The sequence below is a fragment of the Pleurodeles waltl genome, chromosome 10, assembly GCF_031143425.1.
Source record: "Pleurodeles waltl isolate 20211129_DDA chromosome 10, aPleWal1.hap1.20221129, whole genome shotgun sequence".
Classification (NCBI taxonomy): domain Eukaryota; kingdom Metazoa; phylum Chordata; class Amphibia; order Caudata; family Salamandridae; genus Pleurodeles; species Pleurodeles waltl.
Genome location: NC_090449.1, coordinates 304,742,418 through 304,763,611, shown reverse-complemented (window position 1 = coordinate 304,763,611; position 21,194 = coordinate 304,742,418). Strand labels below are relative to the sequence as shown.

Here is a 21,194-nt window from a genome sequence, read left to right as displayed (position 1 = left end):
GGAGGGAGTGCGTAAATTAATTCTTGTTCTGGAAAAGGGATCCAGCTATACTAGGAAATAAAAACACCTAAACAGATACCCATGTGAGTTTTTAATAGAAGGTTCTGTTTGGTGTGATTAAAAAGAGACCTTCCAGAGCTCATTTTTAAGGGCAGAAACATGTCGGCTTCTTCCTTTAGATAGGTGACCTTGTGAGTCATTGCTCTCGCATTGGTTTCCCAGTCTTCTTTTTAATCACACTAAACAGAACCTTCTATTAAAAACTCACATGGGTATCTGTTTAGGTGTTTTTATTTCCTAGTATAGCTGGATCCCTTTTCCAGAACAATAATTAATTTACGCACTCCCTCCTGTTCCTTTAACAGTGAGGTTGAGTCCGCCCAGGTGGCACTGTCCTACCTGGGTGGGGCTAGGTGGTCATATGATGAAGCATGACACTATATAGTGTGTGAGACCACCTAGTCAGTAAAGGAAATTCCCCTCCCAGACCCCACACCACACCACAGTTCACCCACACTTCGCCTCTAGTTGAGGTTCACGAGTGGTCCAGTGTTACAATTGATACACTACTGACCCACCTTCGATACAAGAACCCCGTACTCTCAGTTGTGATTTTGTATTGATTTCGGGAGTCGAGTATGGTTGTGTTCTTCTTCTGTCCCCCTTATCTCCCATATACTCTCTCTTAGTGTGTTGTTGTGTTCCTCTGGGTGTCACTCTACTTAAATACATTGTTGTGCTACTTTCAGTTCTAGGTTGTGGACTGCCACTCCCATAATGCATTGTAGTGCTGCTTCTAAGATGTGGACTGGACTACTTCTCACACTATTTCACATTACTTACTAAGTCCTAATGGGCTTTTGTGCATACACATATAGGGTTACAAAACAATGTTGCACTTACATTGGCTGGTACCTGGTGTGCCAGAGGTGTCGATCTTTGTGACCCCAGTCACAGCTCCAGGGAGGAGTGTGGACTCCACTAGGTCCTCCAATGGTGTTGATGGTGCCTCTGTGGGTGGACCGCCTCCTGTACCCCTGGCCTCCGCAAGTCTCCTTGCCACCCTCTCCTTTGCACGGGACCGGAGGTCATACCACCTCTTTTTTATCTCTTCAATGGAGTGCTGTGCCACTCCAATTGCGCAGATTTTGGACTGTATGTCCAGCCATAGTCTCCTCTTTTCACTCTTAGGCACCTGGAGTGAGCATTTTCCAAACAGGAGGTCATGGCTCCTCACCACCGCCTCAGTTAGTACCTCAAGCTCCTGCTCGCTGAATTTCAGCTTGCGCTTCCTTTCACCCTTCTCCTGTGCTTGGCCTGGGGTATCCATCCTTGCTCAGGTGTTCTTGCTGCTTCTGAGAGCTGCTTTGTGTGGCTGGGCTGCTCTCTCTCAGGATGCTGGTTTGGGTGTGGCACCTGAAACTGCCTGGGATGACTCATTTCCTGCTGGTGATGTCATCAGGCTCCTCCAGGTGTGCTTTCTTGAACTTTCTCGCAATTTTTTACCGAATCGCAAAAAAATCACAATTTGCGATAATGCAAATTGCGATTCGGTAAATGGGCCTCGCAAATCACAGAGAGCGATTTTTAAGAAATCACTATTTCCGAATCACAATATTGTTACATTGCCAATTGCGACTCGGAAATAGCAATTTCTTAAAAATCTCTATTTGCGATTCGCAAGCTCCAGTTTTCATACATATGGCCCCAGGTGCTGATTAATGGTGAGTGAAACTCCCAATTCCCAGCACTCCATTACTTTTTACCGCACTCAAACCAAAAATAAACAAATCAGGGGTGTGTGGAAGAATGTGAACTTTAATGAGGAGGACTTTGAATCAGGATAATGGAGATTACAGTACTAATTGTGTATTTACCCCTTTCGTGTCTCAATCCTTGCTATATGGGAATTTAACAAGCTGTAATAACCTGCACTGATTCTCATGCAATCCAAAAAAAACTTTATTCAATCAGAAATTACATCATTGCTGATTTCAAAACAGCTGAAGCAAAGGTCACATCAGCATTCCAAAGGAGATCCAACCTATAGTGTTTTACAAAAGTCTCATGGGTCGACCACTTGACAAATTTCCTGTATAAAGGGGCCCCCTAGCTCCACTCAAAACTGTAAACTTCACACTTGTATAGCACACTACTCACCCATTAGGGTCTCAAGGTGCTGTACACATACCACTGTGGAGACCCTCCTGGCTTTTCCCTGTGAAGAACCCACTCCTGGGCAACCACCAGGGTGAAGCCAGGTATCCAAGCACTGTCAGGGCCCTTGTGGAGATTAAGCAAGCTATTGCCCAGAGTTACAGAGTGGAACCCATTAATTAGATTAGGCACGGGGGTGGGAATTATCTGGTCCAAGGGAATTGAGCCCAAGACCTGCTGAGGTGGGAACTGAACCCTGGTCCAAGGCCAGATCTCTGCATCAGGGTCTGCCGCTCTAACCATTGTGCCACACTTCTCCACTCATGAGGTACATACACCACTTGATGATCTCACCTGAACTGATGGTGGAGGAGATTCACTTAGAGATTTATAGAACTGAGCTATAGCTTGATGGACCCATCTCTCAATAGTCTGAGAAGACATGGTCTGTTTGTATTTGCTGTGCCATGAGAAACAACCAGGGAATATAACACCCTAAAAGTCATAGTACAGGGTACGTAGACGGGCAAAGCCCGCATGACATCAAGGGAAGAGGGAAGCTCCAAATCAACGTCAGAAGGGAAAACTGGTAGTACAATCACTTGGAACAAATGAAAAGGAGAATTCACTTTTGGGACAAACTTAGAATCTAACCTAAAAACTACCAAATTGAGAAACAAATGTAAGTATGGGTAAGAGATCCAAATTAACCCATGTGTCTTTCTGACATTATGGCCATCAGGTAAGCAGCCTTAACTGATAACCACCCCCAATTCAAAATCCTCAATGGGTTCAAAGCATTGCTGTTGTAAACCCCTTAACACAATCAAGAGGTCCCATGTGACAGCTTGAGATACAGAGAGATACAGGTCTCTGTAATTTAAAACTCTGGAAGCATCTGACTACCAAAGGAGAGACCACTCTCCAGTCTTGATTTAATCTTACAGCCTTGATTGCTGACCTTTGTGAAGATGAACAAGAGGGTGCTAGGTCTTTTGCAAACCCTTCCCGTAAAAAAATATATATATATATCAAGGAATTCACATTGATTAATAGACATTGGATCTGACCCTTGTGCACATCCGATGAGTGAAAAGAGTTCCAATGCTTCCTATAGGATGCTAAAGTCGAGGGTTTTCTGGAGGCCTGAATTTCTTGTGCTATCTGTTCAGAACTCAGCTGGTGCTAAATTACCATTTTAATCTCCAAGTCGCCAGCCTGAGATGTATGAGCTGAAGTTGCGACAAGAGTGGAAACTGGAGAAGAGACAGTTCCAGATATAAGTGGAGAAAATTGGTCCTGGACAACAACAGAAGAACAACAAACCCGGGGCACTGGGGCCAGAAAAGGGGCACCAGAATCACCAATACCTTCTCCTCCCAAATCTTCTGAAGCACCTTTCGAGAGAAGGCAAATTAGAGGAAAAGCATACAGCAGTCCCTCTGGTGAAGGGACTATTAGGGAATCCACTGCCCACCCCTTGAGGCATATGGTTTCTGTATAGAATGCATGAAGAGATTGTGTTCACTCGGAATGCAAACGGGTCCATTCAAGCAGTACAAGAAAATGCACAAATACAACTCTGGAACAGCCAGATAGTGACAGAAGTTTCTGGCTCAGACTGTCTGCTCCAAAATTCAGTCTCCCTGGATGTCCACTGCAGGCAAAGTTCCTCTGCCCATAAAACTATTTGGGTTGCCATCTGCATTAGTGCCTTGCACTTCGTGCCACTTTGTCGATTTAGCTAAGACCCGGTGGTCTGACTGTTCTTCCAACTACATTGGTGCTTTCCAACTGGTGAGTCAATGCTGCTAAAGTCATCCACACCATTGTCAATTCTCTCCAGTTGGAGCAGTGACGGCTTTCTTCCATTAGTCAATAGCTGTTCTTCTCCTATTCCCCTTTTGTTGTTCCCCAACCCCTTTAGCTGGCACCTGTGGCTAACAATTTGGGGGGACAGAAATGGAAAGGAATCCCTTTTGATAGATTGTATACCTCTAGCCACCAAGCTAACTTGTGACGTATGGAAGAGGTGACCAGCACTGGGTTGGAGACCAATGCTGAGACATGTGGTTTACAAGAAGCTTTAGATGGAATCGAGCCAATGGGACTACTGCCATAGCTGCTGACACCAATCCCTTTGTTTTCAACAATCCCCTGGTAGACACTCAGGGCCATATTTAAGAATATTTGGTGCAACACAGGAAGACAACGTGCTGTGCTGTATCAAATGGAAACACTTGTAGCTGCCAAGCACTCATGCAGACACCCTTGCACCATGGTGCACGATAGCCTTCATTACAGGCAGGATTTGTGCTGGAAGAGGATCCGTCCTACACAAAGACAATCCTCTGAGGCAGTTTCGTCTTTTTACCTGTTGTGCAGAATGCAGCACATATAGAAAGAGGAAATAACAAGAATAAATAAACATATTTCTCCTTGTTACACCTCATCTTGGAAGACGCACCTTTTTGACACATTCTAGGTTTACTGCTGTTAGTAAATCTGATAATGTCTCAAAAATCATGGGTGGATGTGTGGCTACACCAACGTTCCATGGAAAACTTTCCCAGTGCAGAGTAATGCAAGGTAGTGACTTGTGGTGCCTTGCTTTACTCAGGATTTGCTATGCAATGCAGATCTATGTAAGGTGCCTCTGCATAACATAGTAAATCTGACTTAAGGGCTTGTATTGCCTTGTGAGACAGAACGGTGATGCAAGCCCTTAGTAAATTTGGCCCCCAAGCCTAACTGAGCAGTGCTGGCAAACTGATCCTCAGCACCGGTATCCCAGACTGAGGAACAAATGCCTAGACTATGCTGGTATTGAACACAACCCTTATAAAAGTCTTTGATATTTTCTAAATGAAGATGAGACTTCTCAAATTTGATAATGAGCCCCAACAGCTGCAGCAGTTTTGTCCCCTTCTTCATATCTTCCTGAGCCTTAGGTAAAGAAGAAGCAGACAGTAATCAGTCATCAAGGTACAGAAAACTGTGACCCTCCCCCCGCCTCCCAATGAAGGTGTACCACCACTGGTGCTGGTATCTTTGTGAACACTGTGGGAGAGGTTGCTAGACCTGAAGGAAGGGATTTAGATTGCAGATGCTGCTCCACTACTGTGAAACTGAGTAACCTGTAGCTATCTTCGTGAACGGGCATGTGAAAGAAAGCATCCTGTAAAATTCTATGTGGACAGGAAGCCGCTTTCCTTCAAAGGAATTATTCTTTGCAATGAAAACATCTGGAAAGTCTCCACTAGGAAATATTGGTTGACGGCCTTGAGATTCAAGTCTGGGCGGAACCTACTGCTGGGCTTCGGGACGAGAAATGGAGCACAGAAAAATCTTCTTCATCATTCGTGCTATGGCTTCAGAATCATGGCCCCCTGTCCAGCTTATTTTTTGAACCCCAAGGAGCATAGATTGTTTTATTAAGTTACCTTTAAGTAATACCATCAAAAAAACAGCCCGTTTGAGGAGAAAGAGAGAAGGGAATGTGATAACCTTCTTGTACAATGAAGAGGACCCAAACATTTGAGACAAGTTTCTTCCACTAATGGGAAAAGTCCCTCAATCTCGCTTCAACCCTGTGATAGTCACTTACTTGACTGTCCTTGATCTTAAGCACCCATTGGTCATTGTTTTGTAGTGCGCACAGTCCCCGGCTAGGCCATGAAAGGGACGCTGGTCTTGGGCTTCCTGCATTTACGTTTTTGCTAAAAAATACTTTTTGTTCCCAAAATGTTTGAACGGCTTAAGGATCTTCTTTTCCTAGGCTGACTTTTGGACCATTTCATCCAATTCTGGACAAAATAGCCTTGGTCTTGTAAAAGCCAGTTTCTGAATAACAGCATGTTGTGCAGCCTCCAGCTTCCAAAATTCCATCCATTGCAGACAATGTCACACAACAGCTGCTCCTGATTAGGAAGCTGGTGCCCAGAGTCTATCAAATGATAGGTCAGAAAGAAAAATCACAAGGAGCTCCATTTATGCAAGAAGTTTACTAGGTTCCCCCTTCTCCTGTAAAGCATCAAACAATTACTCAACATCTTTAAGTAGGACCTGTCACATAAACAACATGTATGTTTGTTCTAACAGAGAAATTATCAGCTGCAAATGATCTTTTAAGCTAGAGAAGCTTCATTCTTCCTATCAACAATATCAGGCAAGGTGGAGTCTTTAGTGGCAAGTGACGAAGTAGATTTCATTGATGCCAGAATTGTATTTACTTTGGGAACATTAAGGAAGTCCATCTCAAAGTTTTGTAGAGGTTATCTTTCATTGAGAGAGCGAGTGATGGTTTGTTACTATCCTTCCATCCCATGACCCTGCTTCCAGCAGGCAGGTCGATCCTCGCTCCGCCGGCCCGCGCCACCTCCTCACCGTCCGTTTCTCTTCTCTTTAGGGAAATCCCCAGCCGCTGCGTCCCCGCAGCCCCTCCCGCCTCCCCCCACCTCCTCACCGTCCGTTTCTCTTCTCTTTAGGGAAATCCCCAGCCGCTGCATCCCCGCGGCCCCTCACGCCTCCCCCCACCTCCTCACCATCCGTTTCTCTTCTCTTTAGGGAAATCCCCAGCCGTGCGTCCCCGCGGCCCCTCCCCCACCTCCTCACCGTCCGTTCTCTCCTTTAGTTTTTCCCGCCACTGCCTTCCCCTGCGGCCCCACCCCCCAGCCTTCCCATTCGCCCAGCCCTCCCACCTCCCAGCTGCCACTCCCTCCCTCCCCCCATTTATGGCAGCCGGAGCGCGGACGCGCCAAAGGCAAGCCCGTCTGCAACAAGACCGTGCCCAGTGCCAGTCCCCCTGGCCCTCTCAGACAAACCTACTCCCCCCTCAACCTCCACTCACTCAACCCAGGCCCTAGCCCCACCTGCACCCTTTCCAGCCCCACACACACTCATGGCCCTTTCACCTGCCACACCTGTCATTTCTCCTGCTCCTCTGGAAAAGCGCCCCCCCAACATGGGGGGAGCACGGTCCCTTAGGGGTCGGGGACGCCGGGGCTGAACCCTCGCACTATTTGTGTGCGGGCTGGCCGAGGCTTCCGCTCGCATGCCTCGCGAGGTGTGGGAGCGGAAGTACCTCCTGTGAGGTGAACGTCGGGCCGAACCGGTCTGGGCCGCCGCAAGCCAGTGGGGGGCTTAAAAGCGCCCCCACAGAAGGCTCGGCCTTCTTCTCGTTGGCGCGGTGGCCCGGACGTTCGGGCTTCATCTTGAGCTTCATCTTTTCTCTGGACTTCGACTTCGTGCTCACGCAGAAGGAAGCACAGGAGAGTTCCAGGCGGCGCAGAGGGATCCAGGTGTCCGGCTTCATAAGGAGCAGGCGGCAGGTCTCAGGGGCTCGATTTGCGGCTTGGGCAAGAGGTGAGTGAGCGCACAGTGACTGGGCTCCGGGTTTAGGAGTGGTGTTTAACTGTGCGGGCGCGCACCTGTTAGGGGTGCCCCCAAAAACTTTATTTGCTGCATTTTTTGCTTGTGATACAAGCGATCCTGGAGTTCGGTGCATCTCTCCCCCTGAGGCAAATATTGAGAGTCTGAAATTTCCTTTTCTCGGGTGCCAGTAACACACTGATTGCAGCGCGTAAGTGTGTTGTGGGGTGTGTGAGCCCCAGTGGCTCAGTTTATTTGCCGTGCAGTACAGCAGTATTTGCATTGAGCCATGTCGAGGTCATGAATCAGCGATAAGAAGGGATTATCGCGATTGTTACAGCATTTCTCTGTGATAGCTTTGCAATTTACCTGCTGCGCAGTGCGTTCGTATTTTGTTCCCTTTCACTAATTTGTGATAAATTGTGTATGCTTTTAAATCTGAATGTTATTTACATCAAAGACTTCGCAATTGGTTTTTTAAATAAGTGTGAACAGCCAGTTTGGTAATTTTGCTGTTGTTGATTTAACACAATTTTATTTCAGGCCTTCCAGGACTGTTAATAATTTCAAACCTGACTAAGTTTTCAATTTAACTCAGGGGTGATTGTTTTTAAGGAAGAATTTACTTGCAGGGTATCTTTCTGTTACAAGTGTATTGCGGCTGCTGCGCCCTTGTTTATCACTTGGTTTCTCACCTTACTTTTAAATTATGCCATCCACTAGAGTGAGGTTGGGCAAGAGGAAGGAAACTGATCCAGAGTTGGCCCAGCTATTGAAATTAGTTCTAGCAAAATTGGGTGACAATGACTCAGATGGGGGGGATGTCCCTTCAGAGGGAGATGACTGTGGGGAAGGGCCTTCCCGCCCTCGTCGAGCACACGTGGCCCCACGCGCAGCTTTCCCTCCAGTCAAACGTAGGAGTAAAAAGCAGGTTGCAGCGGTCCAACAAACAAGTTCAGCACAGGCAGCCCCCCCCCTCCATCTCCTACAGTTGAGCCAGTCCCCTTGGGAGCCCCCATGCCTACATCACTCACGGGGGTTAATCCAGTGCCTCACCCAAGGGAGGTGATGGATAATCCAGGCCCGGCATTAGGGGTGGATTCCATGCTGGCCGACATACGGCGATCTTTAGCAGTATTAGCAGCACCAACCAAGGAGTTACCCGTCCAAGCATCCCACAGTACCCAGGGGGTGACACCAGTGGGGTGACACAACGTCAGAGCAGGGGCGGAGTGCGACGAACTCCCCAGGAGCGTCTCAAGACCCAACAACCCAAGCCCTATTGGCAGTATCACAGATGTTATCCAAGCTGAGTGCGCCTCCCACCCCTCCCCCACCCCCCACAACTCCATGGGCTAGCGATTAATTTCAGAGTTCAGTGCAAGATCTTAAGCACCAGGTTGAAGCTTTGGCGACGGCGCGTGCTGTTCCTTCTTTGCAGGTGACGGCCTCCAGCCCCTGTGTCAGCCTGGCACCGGGCTCGCTCCCTCAGAATCCGCAGGTGGAAAAAGAGCATGGTAAGGGCAGCGAACAAGGCGTGAGTGCCACAAAAACACTTGCTTCTGCTGAGGGGACAGGAGTGGACACTTTGCTGTCCAGGCCAGGGAAGTTAGCAGCGCATGTGGCTCCCGAAATTAAAGAGAAAATATGGAAAGGGGAATTTGTAGATATTTTTAGCCTGGTCAGGGCTAAGAGAAGGGAGGTAGAAACAAAAGAAAATAATGCAAAAGCCTCTTCATTTTGCGAGAAAAAACTGAAGATTGAGGAGAACATTATGAATTGGTTGTTCGGTTATAATGTGTTTATGTCAGTTATGCTAGAGAAAAAGCCGGAAACTAGTATCGCTATGATATGCTATGCGAACAAGATATTAAAGGCTCATGTGACCATATTAAAGGACCATGTGAATGGAGGGAACGCTTGGCTAGAATATGACAGGGACTTCAGTTGGGCAAAGGTGGAGGACCCAGTGATAGGGTGGGACCAGACGGAAGTGAACATTTGGTGTGTGAATAACAAGTTACCCAGCAAGCAGCCCTTTCGAGCACAGTATGCAAATGACAAAAAAGGCTCTTGTTGGGCGTTCAACAGAAAGATATGTTCACGCCCCACAGGGACGTGCAAATTCAGGCACTCCTGTTCATTTTGTGGGCATCCTTCCCACCCCGAGTTTTAATGCCTTAAGAGATCAAGGGATAAAATTAAAGAGGGGAGTAAGCCCAATGTATAATTCATCCCTGCCCTTGCCCATTGACTTAGACGTCCTTATTCCCTGGTTGAAGGCTTATCCAGCTAAAGCTTCAGCTTAACTATTGATTGAAGGTTTCTCCCAGGGCTTTAGAATTCCCGCCACCAGGGTCCCCCCCCCTAAAGCATTGCAGGAATCTACTGTCTGCCTTAAGGAACCCTGAAGTGGTTGCGAGAAAAATTGCTAAGGAACGTACATTAGGAAGACTGGCAGGTCCTTTCCCGTCCCCCCCCCACTAATGACTTTGTCTGTTCCCCCTTAGGGGTAGTACCCAAGAAAGACCCTGGTCAGTTCAGGTTGATTCATAACCTGTCAGCCCCTAGGGGTGCTTCAGTAAATGACGCTATTGACCCGGTCCTCTGCTCAGTTTGCTATGCTACCGTCGATCAGGCACTGGAGAAGCTGAGGGTTCTGGGGCGCGGTACACTGCTAGCAAAAACAGATACTGAGGCAGCCTTCCGGCTCCTGCCAGTCCACCCTGAAGATTACCATCTCCTGGGATTTCAGTTTAATGGGGTCTATTTTTATGACAAGTGTATGCCCATGGGGTGTAGTTTGTCCTGCAGTTATTTCGAACAGTTCAGTTCAGCCTTACAGTGGATATTCACCAGGCGTACCAGTCATGATAACGTGATCCATTACTTGGATGATTTTCTAGTCTTGGGCCCCCCTAGGTCTACAAAATGCCTATGGGCCCTACAGTCACTAACTACCATGTTCAAGGAATTTGGGGTCCCAATTGCGCAGGACAAAACAGAGGGCCCCTTCACTTGCATCACTTTTCTGGGCATCGAAATTGACTCAGAGGCGGGTGAGTGTTGCCTTCCTTTAGATAAGCTTCAGGCTTTTAAGTGGTGCATCCGTACCGTCCTGTCCCATAATAAAGTCAGACTTCACCACCTGCAGGTCCTGGTCGGACAATTGAATTTCGCCCTGAGAATCATCCCCATGGCCCGCCCTTTTTTTAGATCCATAGCTAGGTCCATGGTGGGATTGACGGAGAAACACCACAACACCAGACTGTCTGCTGAAGTAAAAGAAGATTTGAGAGTCTGGGATGCTTTCCTGCAAGACTTCAATGGGGCGGTAATTTGGCCTCACCAGGCAGTAGATAGCCCCTCCCTCTGTCTATTCACAGACGCTGCAGGCAGCGTGGGGTTTGGGGCTATTCTTGTATCCGCCTGGTGCAGGGCGGATTGGCCAAGAGAATGGGCCAACCTAGGACTCACTAAAAATATTGCATTCTTGGAATTATTTCCCATCATCGTCGCGGTATCAGTGTGGGGCGACATATTAAGAGACAAATCTGTAGTATTTAGGTCAGACAACATGGCTGTCGTGGAGAGTATCAATAGACAGAAAGCTAGTTGCAGATGGGTACCTAGACTACTTAAACATTTGGTGCTGCAGTGTTTGAAGCTCAGCGTCACATTCCGGGCAAGGCATGTTCCAGGGGTAAATAACAACGCAGCTGATGCCTTGTCTCGATCATTGATGCAGGATTTTCAGAGGTTCCACCCACAGGCGTCGGAGAAGATGACGGAGTTCCCAACATCACTGTGGAAGATTGGTGTCCCTCATTAGCAGCCTTAGTAGTGTCATCATTGACAAAGCGCACTAGGGGGGGGCATATGAAAGGGCTTTCTTGCATTATAGATGGTTCTTGACATCTGTGAACATACCAGATTGGTTTTCATCAGAAGCAATCTGTGCCTTTTTGCAGCATTTAAAGATCCAAGGTAAACCAGTGTCTTGCACGAAAGCCAACTTGTCAGCCATCCGTTTTTTTGCCAAACTAAGAGGGCAAGACTCTAAACTCTATGCCTTTGTTATTAAGCAGGCACGAGTGGGGTGGTCTAGAGCAGACGGTCCCAGAACAGACTCCAGGCAGCCCATAACCCCGCAATTATTGGAAAAATTGGTGAGCTCAGTCACCCTAGTTACATTCTCACAATTTGAAGCTAACTTATTCACAGCGGCCTTTACTGTGGCCTTTTACAGGGCCTTTCGCATAGGGGAATTGATAGATGCTTCCACGAATGACCACGCAGGGGGTCTTCAGTGGCACGATGTAATAGTCGATAGTAACTGCGTAAATCCAAAACTGATCAGTTAGGCAAGGGTGCGAGGATTATACTACGGGCAGCGCATGGGTCAGCAATCTGTCCTGTAGCCAATCTAGCTGCTTACTTGAAGGCACCCCCCATTGAGAACTCCACTGCCCTATTCATACATGCTAATGGGGCTTGCCTGTCACGTTACCAATTTGCAGAGGTGTTGAATATTACACTATTGGCAGCAGGCGTGGAACCTGGGGGTTACTTCCCCCATTCATTCAGGATTGGTGCGGCCACCTTGGCAGCGGGGGCTGGCATGGCCATCTCAGAGGTGAAAGCCATTGGAAGATGGTCATCCAGTTGCTATAAACGTTACGTTAGGCCAGAATTGGTACAAGAAGTGGTTATTTGTCATGTCTTCGCAGTTATTCCTTTTTCTCACGCAATTTTCCTTTATTTCAGTAGATGGCTCCTTGTGTGGTTTGGGTATTGGGGCATTCATTCGTTCGTCGGGTGGCATACCGGTTGCAGCAGCTCCGTACACCGAATCCGGCGGCAAGCTTAGACGTGGCCTTCAGGTGGTGCGGGGTTGGCGGCACAGGAATTAAACAGCTACAACAGTTGGTAGACCTGGCTCGTGGATGTGCAGGGCTCCAGTCCCTGGACCTCATCATCATTCACCTTGGGGGCAACAACCTGGTACGCTTAGGTCGAAAGGCACTCAGGGAGGCCATATTTCTAGAAATTACACAGCTAGCTAAACAATTTCCACACGCATCCATCGCTTGGTCCCACATGGTACCACAGAAGAAATGGGGACCAGGAATAAAGCCAAGGACAATCAATGTGTCTGTTAGGAGACTCAATGCCGAGATGTCAAAACTCTCCCCTGGTCCAGGCCGTTTGTGGAACATTCCTCATAGACAATTAAAAGGACCGGAAATGTTTCACAGGGACCTGGTTCATTTGTCCGATGCTGGTACTGACCAATTCATAGCCGATATGTGGTTCTTTGCTAGGTGTCTCTTCTCTGGTGGGGAGGGCGAAGGACCTTTGGGGCCCTGGTCGCACTTGTGGCGGAAGAAGAGAGACTAAAGTAACCTGAAGCAACAGAGGGGACCCCAAGGGTGGGGCCTCAGTATAACAACAGAGATAGGATCCTGAAGTCCTGTGCCAACCTGCGAATGGACACACCAGATTGGGGGTAGGGAGCCCAGATCACTGGGGTGGTCACAGGGCTCATGCCCTGGGCCGCCCCGGTACACCCCTTGGCTGATTGGTGTTTGGAGAGGGGGCGAAACCCTGAGCATGGGTGCAAAAAACAGAGGAAGCAGGGGTACCGCCCCCCCCCCCAGGGTTACAGGTGATGACCAGTCCCTGTGTGGTCCAAAGGAGGTTCAGGACAGGAAGGGATCCTGTCAAAAATGTATGGTTACAAAATGTTAAATTGTACATAAAATTGTGTATATTGAGGATTAGCAGTGAAAGGTTTAATAGATAATTTGCATAAGATGATTTGCATGATTTTAATTTTGATTAATGCTATTTTGATCTTAAACAAAAGTATATAAATAAATGCTTCTTCCAACAAATTAATTGTATTGTCGGTGGTGTAAGACCTGTGTTGGGGAAAAGGCCTGCTGGTGCCTTCCGAGTCCTAATCCCACACACCACACACCAACCATAGCGACCACCCCGACAACAAACACAACACCCCCAATGCATTACACACATGCTATCCCCCCCCACCAACCAGCCCCGCAGCACACCACCCCACAACCAGAACACACCCCGCAACAACACCCTCATGCACCACACCAACACCACCCACCACAACCACCTCAACTGCCTGCTCCTCAACACCCGCTCCCTTCACAATCATGCCATAGAACTCTGGGACCTCATCACATCACACTCACCTGACATCGCCTTCCTCACGGAATCCTGGACCAACCCCTCCTCGGAACCTGACATAGCCATCGCCACCCCCAAGGGATACAAACTCCAACGCAAAGTCCGCCTCAACAGGCCAGACACTATCGACAACACAGAACACATGCACTTCCTAATCCACATTAACAACAACTCCAACCTCAGGTACACTAATCTACAGACCACCAGGACCACGCCCCGCCTTCTGCGACACCATCGCCGACACCATCAGCTCGCACGCCCTCACCTCCACAGACTACATCCTCCTCGGTGATTTCAACTTTCACTTGGAGAACCTACAAGACCACAACTGGTCACCGCACCCACCCACTCAGCAGGACACACGCTTGACGCAATTTTCACCTCAAGCCAACACATAGCCTACACCTGCACCACCAAACTCCTCTGGACTGACCACCACTGCGTCCATTTCTCCTTCACCAAACCCCCACACACCACCATCAACACACCACACCCTACCGCATGTGGGACAAGATCCCCACAGAACGCCTGAACTCCCAACTGGCTCACAACCCCCCCCACACCAACAACCTCAACACAGGAGCACACAACCTCTCTAAATGGATCACTACCTGCGCAGACACACTAGTCTCCCTCAGAAAACACATCGCCACCCGCAACATCAAGAATGCCCCCTGGTTCACCCCCGAACTCCAAGACTCCAAGCGCAAATGCCGCCAAGCGGAGAAAGTATGTCAACAAGAACCCTCTACAACCAACTTCTCCACCCTCAAAGCCACCGTTCGCACCCATCACCAACTCATACGCACCGCCAAAAGAGATCACTACCTTAACAACAACTCTCAAAACAGCAAAGAACTCTTCACCATCATTAATGAACTTGCCAAACCCAAAGCCAGCAACATAGACCCCTAACACACACAGCCCCTATGTGAGGCACTCTCCAACCACTTCCACCACAAAATCCTGGACATCCACAACAGCTCCATACCACACATACCCCTCACTCACCCAACTCAACCCCAACTCATGACCCCCCCCCCACCACACTCACCACCTGGGCCCCCACCGCACATACGAAGAAACTGAGAAAAACATGAACTCCATCCACTCCGGATCCCCCTCCGACCCCTGTCCACATCGCATCTATAACAAAGCCAGCCCAACCATCGCCCCCATACTCCGTGACATAATCAACTCCTCTTTCGACTCCGCCACCTACCCAGACCCCTGGAAGCACGCGGAAATCACTGCTCTCCTAAAAAAAAAAAAAAAAACGACCCAGAGATCCTCTCTAACTATCGCCCCATCTCCCTCCTCCCTTTCCCCGCCAAGGTTGCAGAGAAACTAGTCAACGCCCGCCTATCCCACTTCCTCGAAGAAAACAACACTCTTGACCCCTCACAATCCGGGTTCCGCAAGAACCACAGCACTGCAACCGCCCTCATCGCATACACTGACGACATCAGGACCAAAGTCAACAAAGGCAAGACCGTCGCACTCATCCTCCTAGACCTCTCCGTAGCCTTTGACACTGTCTGCCACCACACACTCCGCACACGCCTCCACAACATAGGAATTCACCTCAAAGCCTTAGACTGGCTCACCTCCTTTCTCACCAACCAGACCCAGAGAGTCCGCCTTCCACCTTTTCACTCCACCGCTACCAAGATCACCTGCTGAGTCCCCCAAGGGTCCTCCCTCAGCCCCACACTCGTCAACATTTACATGATCCACCTAGCCAATATCCTCCAACCAAACGGAATCACTATCCTCTCTTACGCAGATGACACCCAACTCATCCTCTCCATCACCTGCAACCCCACCACCTCCAAAACCAACCTACATGCTGCTCTCCTCGACAACGCCAACTGGTTGACAACTACCCACCTCAAGCTTAACCCCAACAAAACCGGGATCATCATCTTCGGCCTCAACAAAACAATATGGGACGACTCCTGGTGGCCCACCGCCCTAGGCCCCACACCCACCCCCGCAAACCACACATGCAACCTCGGCATCATCCTGGGCCCCTCCCTCTCCATGACACAGCAAATCAACGCCCTAACCTCCTCCTGCTTCCACACACTCCGCACTCTAAAAAAAATCCTTCAAACGGATTTCTCCAGAGACCAGGAAGACAGTCACCCATGCACTCATCAGCAGCAGACTAGATGACGATAACACCCTCTACGCCGGCACCACACTCAAACTCAAATGCAAACTCCAGAGAATCCAGAACACGGCCACACGCCTCGTCCTTGGCCTCCCCTGACACGAATGAATCTCACCACACCTCAAATCCCTTCACTGGCTCCCCATAGACAAGAGAATCACATTCAAGATCCTCATCCACGCACACAAATCCCTCCACAACACTGGTCCAACCTACCTCAACGAAAAAGTGAACTTCCACACTCCCACCCGCAACCTCTGATCAGCCGACCTCGCCCTAGCCACTGTCCCCCGCATCCAACGCACCACCACAGGAGGCAGGTCCTTCTCCTACCTTGCCCCCAAAACCTGGAACTCCCTCCCCACCAACCTTCGCAAAACCAAAGACCTCCTGCCCTTCAGAAAGAACCTCAAGCTATGGTTGTTCGAACAGTAACCCTCCTTGCCCACCCCTTGACCCCACCACCCCCCAAGTGCCTTGAGAACCTCATGGGTGAGTAGCGCGCTCTATACAATTTTTTGATTGATTGATTAATTGATTCAAATCTTTTAATAACAACTGCTGAATGACCTCATGGATAGGCAAAACCTCCACCTGTGTCTCACAATACTGAAAATAGAATCATTCTTCGGGTTGCTGTTGTTCAACCCACAGGTGCTGCTGGATATGAATTAGGAGGATCCTCATTTGCGAGGACTGCACATATTTGCCCTTCTGGTCCCTTTCATTGTCTTCCTCCTGATCCTCTCTCAGCCTTTTTGCCCTAGGCTCATCAAGAGCCAAGTCCACTGCCTCCTTAATTAAGTTCTGTAAGTCTGTCCATAAGATCTGCACCACTTCCTTCTCCTGTGGGAAACTCCATGTTATGCTGCTTGGAAGTGTCCTTTCTCCCTTCCATTAGAGCCAGAGCTGCGACAGAAACAGCTACAGCAGAGTCTGCTTAAATCCATAAAACACCTCCTCTGAATTCCAGCTGTGCGAGAGAGAGAAGGGGAATAAATGAAAGGGGCAATAAATTCAGCCTTCCTGTGCCCTTGGCGCAATGTTGCCAAAGCTCCCCATCCCGGCAGCCCAAGCAAATGAGCAGGGAGCGAGTCAGCAGCAGTGCAAAGACCCTGGCATTCCGGCCAAATTCAGTACAATGTTATAACAACAATGTAAGGAAATGCCTCTTTTTGCATGTTCACCCCCACATTTTTGGACTGATGCTACTGGTTTAATGACTCAGAGTGCACGGAGGTCTGCTAACCAAAACTCTGTGCCAGTGTTCTCACCCCAAACAAATTGCATGTTGAATTGGGCACACCCAATTGGCAAGGACGGACTTATTTAAAAGTCCCTAGTATATGGTACTATCTCTCTTATTAAACATGCTCTCGAAATTAGTGAGCTAATCAATTAATCCAACCTTGATTGTCTTTTTATCACTGAAACATGGGCGAGAGCTGACTCCAACCCAGATTTCCTAACTGCGGCACACCCGGGGTACTCTTTCGCTAGGCAAGATAGAGAAGAAAAGAGAGGAGGGGGTTAGCTATAATATTTAAAAATAATTTAAGTTGCATGCTTGGGGCGCTCAATTGCAGACAGCAGGTATGTGAAGGCTCTTATTTTTAAATTAAAGACCAGAATAGTATGGTAATAGAGGGCCTCTTACTCTATAGACCCCCTGGTCCCAAGAATGCCTTCCTTGCCGCCTGGCCCTCTATGCTGGAACCGCTGCTTTTAGTAGAGAATGCCATGGTGTTAGGCGGCTTTAATTTACATCTGGGCGATGTATCTGATCCAGCCATTTTAGATTTCACTAGTTACATGTAGAGTCTGGATTGGCACCTGGGAGGCATTTCGCCATCTCAAAATGCGGGCCATATGCTGGATGCTATCTTTATTAGACCAGGACTGATTTCCAGAAATGATAACAGGGCTTTGGATTGGACAGATCATTATCTACTATCTATTAAGTTAACCTGGCCAGCACCCGCCCTGCGCTAAAAAGCCTGTGGCATAAAATAAACCAGACAAATTTCTCCCAGGCATTTAAATATGGCTGGGACCAGGTGAAAGCTCTAGGTGACCGTACTCACCTAGAGATTTTTTACCTAGGTTTGAACAGGGCTATTGATCTGCTAGCGCCTCAGACTCTGGCAATCTCTAAAGCTCAACGTTCTCCCTCTGCGTCCTGGTACTCTGATGAGTTGAAAAATTTGCAAAGAGCATATCGTAGGCAGGAGCGTAAATGGCTTCTGAATAAAACCCAAATGGAAAGAGATAAGCTCAGAGAGGCGCTCAGGAAGTATAAATTGGCTATTAGGTTAGCCAAAACATATTATTATTCCAAAGCTATTAGAGAGGTGATTAATGCCCCCAAAGAATTGTTCAAAACAGTACGAGCCCTGACGTCCACACCGACGAGCACTGGATACCATTTATCAGAAAATTCACCTCAGTACTGTCAAAAGGTGGCCAATTTTTTTATAACAAAATTGTACATTTGTTGACAGATTTTAGCTCTCCCTCCCCTGACTTGGAGGGTGATTGGGAAGAGACCCTTCCACATGCGGAGCCAGGCAATCTACTATAATGCTTCCAACCTCTTTCTGTCAATAGAATTATAGATCTATTATTGGCGGTGAAATCCGGCTCACCTACCGACCTTTGTCCATCACATATTTTAAAGTTAGCTCCTACTCCGGTTGCCTCTGCTCTGGAGCCAGTGTTTGCCGAAATCCTTTTGGAAGGTAGTTTACCTGCTAATTGGAAACAATCTACGGTTATCCCACTTATCAAAAAAACAGGCAAAGATGCAACTGATCTCACCAATCTACGCCCAATCTCCTTACTGCCCTGCCTTGCTAAAATGTTAGAAAAACATCTCAATCAGGAGCTTGCTGAGTTTCTTCAAGGAATGGAAGGCTGGACCCCTCCCAACATGGTTTCCTCAGTGTGCACAACACTGAATCGGCTCTAATTTCTACATCGGACATAATTCGCAGAAGAGGGGACTTCGGAGAAGGCACAATTCTAGTTCTCCTAGACCTGTCTGCCGCATTTGATACTATCTCTCCCACCATCCTGCTTCGGTGTCTCTCCCAGGCTGGAGTGATGGGCAAGGCTTGGAAGTTAATTAGCTCTTTTCTTATGGATAGAACGATTACGGTGGCCTGTGGCGAGCAACGCGCCTCTCCCTTTCAAATCCTGTGCGGAGTCATCTCTTAGCCCTACTCTTTTTAATCTATACATGGCACCTTTAGCAGGTTTGGTACGCTCCTCTGGCTTCCAGATTGTTTCCTACGCTGATAACACGCAGGTGATTGTTCCTGTTTCCTACAACTAGGAGGAATCTAAAGAGAAATTTCGACTCTGCATGATAGCAATTAATAATTGGATGGCCAGAAACTGGCTAAAACTTAACGGGGATAAGACTGTGATTATGTGTTTTGGCCGTAATAATATTCCTTGGAACAACAGCTGGTGGCCTGTGGCCTGTGGCCTGTGGAGGCTGCCCTCTACCTTGTCCCTCTGCAAAAAATCTTGGCATAATATTCAACACCTCTCTTTCCTTTAATTTACAGATTAATAAAAATGGTTAAAGTCTGCTTTTGGATCTTAAAAACTCTTAGGAAAATTGTGCATCTTTTGGAGGAAGACTTAAGAATGCCGGTCGTGCTGGCTCTAGTCACCTCAAGACTTGACTACTGTAACGCCCTTTTGTTAAATGCTAATAAAACTTCTCTCGACAAACTACAGTCTATCCAGAATACGGGGGCACGCCTGATTCTGAATCTTCCCCAGTCTGCATCAGCTAGAAGTAGTCTGAAAACACTACACTGGCTACCTATTAATAAGAGAATTATTTTTAAAACTCATAGAGCTCTACAGTCTGAGGGCTGTGAATATTTTAAGTCCACCTTGCAATACTACCAACCTACTAGAAACTTGAGATCTTCTTCCAAACATGATCGCGGTTCCTCGATGCAATAAGGCTAGGTGGGGAGATCGTGCTTTCAAGGTGGAAGCTGCAAGGCTATGGAATGTCCTGCCTTTTGCGCTCTGCCAAACAGCTACACACACCACTTTTAGGAAAAGCCTGAAAACTTGGCTCTTCTCGCAATAGGCACTCTGTTGGAAGCTCTTTGTCTCCCCTTTATACTTGTTCAGTTTAGCACTTCGATGCGTCTCGCCGGAATGCGCTTTCTAAATAAGTCAATACAATACTATACAATGGTACCCAGGGGAGGTAAGGCAGAGTGTCCACTAAGGGTTGCAGCACTGTTTGTGCAACCCTGAGTGTGACAGGGTACAAAATGGCTCCCAGTCTATCACTGCAGACTGGAAGACAGTGTTTGCTCTGCCAGTTTGACTTTGGCAAAGTCCCCCCATCACTTAACACTATATGTAAGTTTCCCAAAAGAAGGCCTATAGAGCCCTATGGCATGGATCTGTATTTTGTTAACTAAAACACATATTTTTTATGTGTCTTAACCGCAACACTTCCGAATTGTCATTTTGCTGTGACTAAAGTTAATAGCCCCACTGGCTAACACTGGGTACCCAGTTGGCATGCGAACCTGGCTAACTCCTGAATGTGACTACCAAACTAGGTCACGTAGGATATCAAATTAATTGTAGCATTAAACCCGACCTAATGCCCAGGTCGAATTTAATACCACTTTTAAAGGTAAGCCACTTTTAGAAAGTTGCCACTCTGTGCTCCAGCAAGCCCAGCACCCTCACAAAGGCCATGGCACACAGCCAGGTTTCTGACCGTCTGGGGAGACGTGTGAAATACCCAGCACAGGAGGAAAGGCAGTTGCTATGGAGAGAGGTGTCACCTCCTCCCCCAGGATGGCCACTCAGGCTATTAACCCAAAAGGCGTGCTTAAAAAAGTGAAGCTGTCTTTGTGAGCGAGAAAGCACCAACAACCCTGAGCAGGATGCCTTTTGTCCCTGCAGGAAAAGTGGTGACAGGGTCAAGGAGAGAAAACTCGCCCCCAAACTGGTTGACCTGTTGAGGGGAGCCCCCTGGTAGCCCCCTGGTAGCCCCCTGGTAGCCACACCTCTAGGGGGGCTACCAAGCTTTTAACAATCGAGAAAGGGTTGTGCCATCTTGAAAAGGGCTAGAATGTTGCAGTCTGGGATAGTAGAATGCCACACATCACAGGAACTTTGTCATTCGATAGGAGGGGGCCCACTAGCTTATTGGCTAGTGACCACGTGGTCCTCTCAAGGCATTTTCCAGGGATGAAAATTGAACCTTTGGCTCTCTGACCCT

At 48.1% G+C, this 21,194-nt stretch overlaps 1 protein-coding gene across 1 annotated transcript in view; it reads right to left on the bottom strand.

The window, feature by feature from the left end:
- NLRC3 (NLR family CARD domain containing 3) overlaps window positions 1-21,194 on the bottom strand; it is a 376,757-nt gene that overhangs the window by 315,156 nt on the left and 40,407 nt on the right. Inside the window, 1 exon segment of the mRNA XM_069209220.1 lies at window positions 14,117-14,145. Within this exon segment, the coding sequence (XP_069065321.1) occupies window positions 14,117-14,145 (29 nt within the window).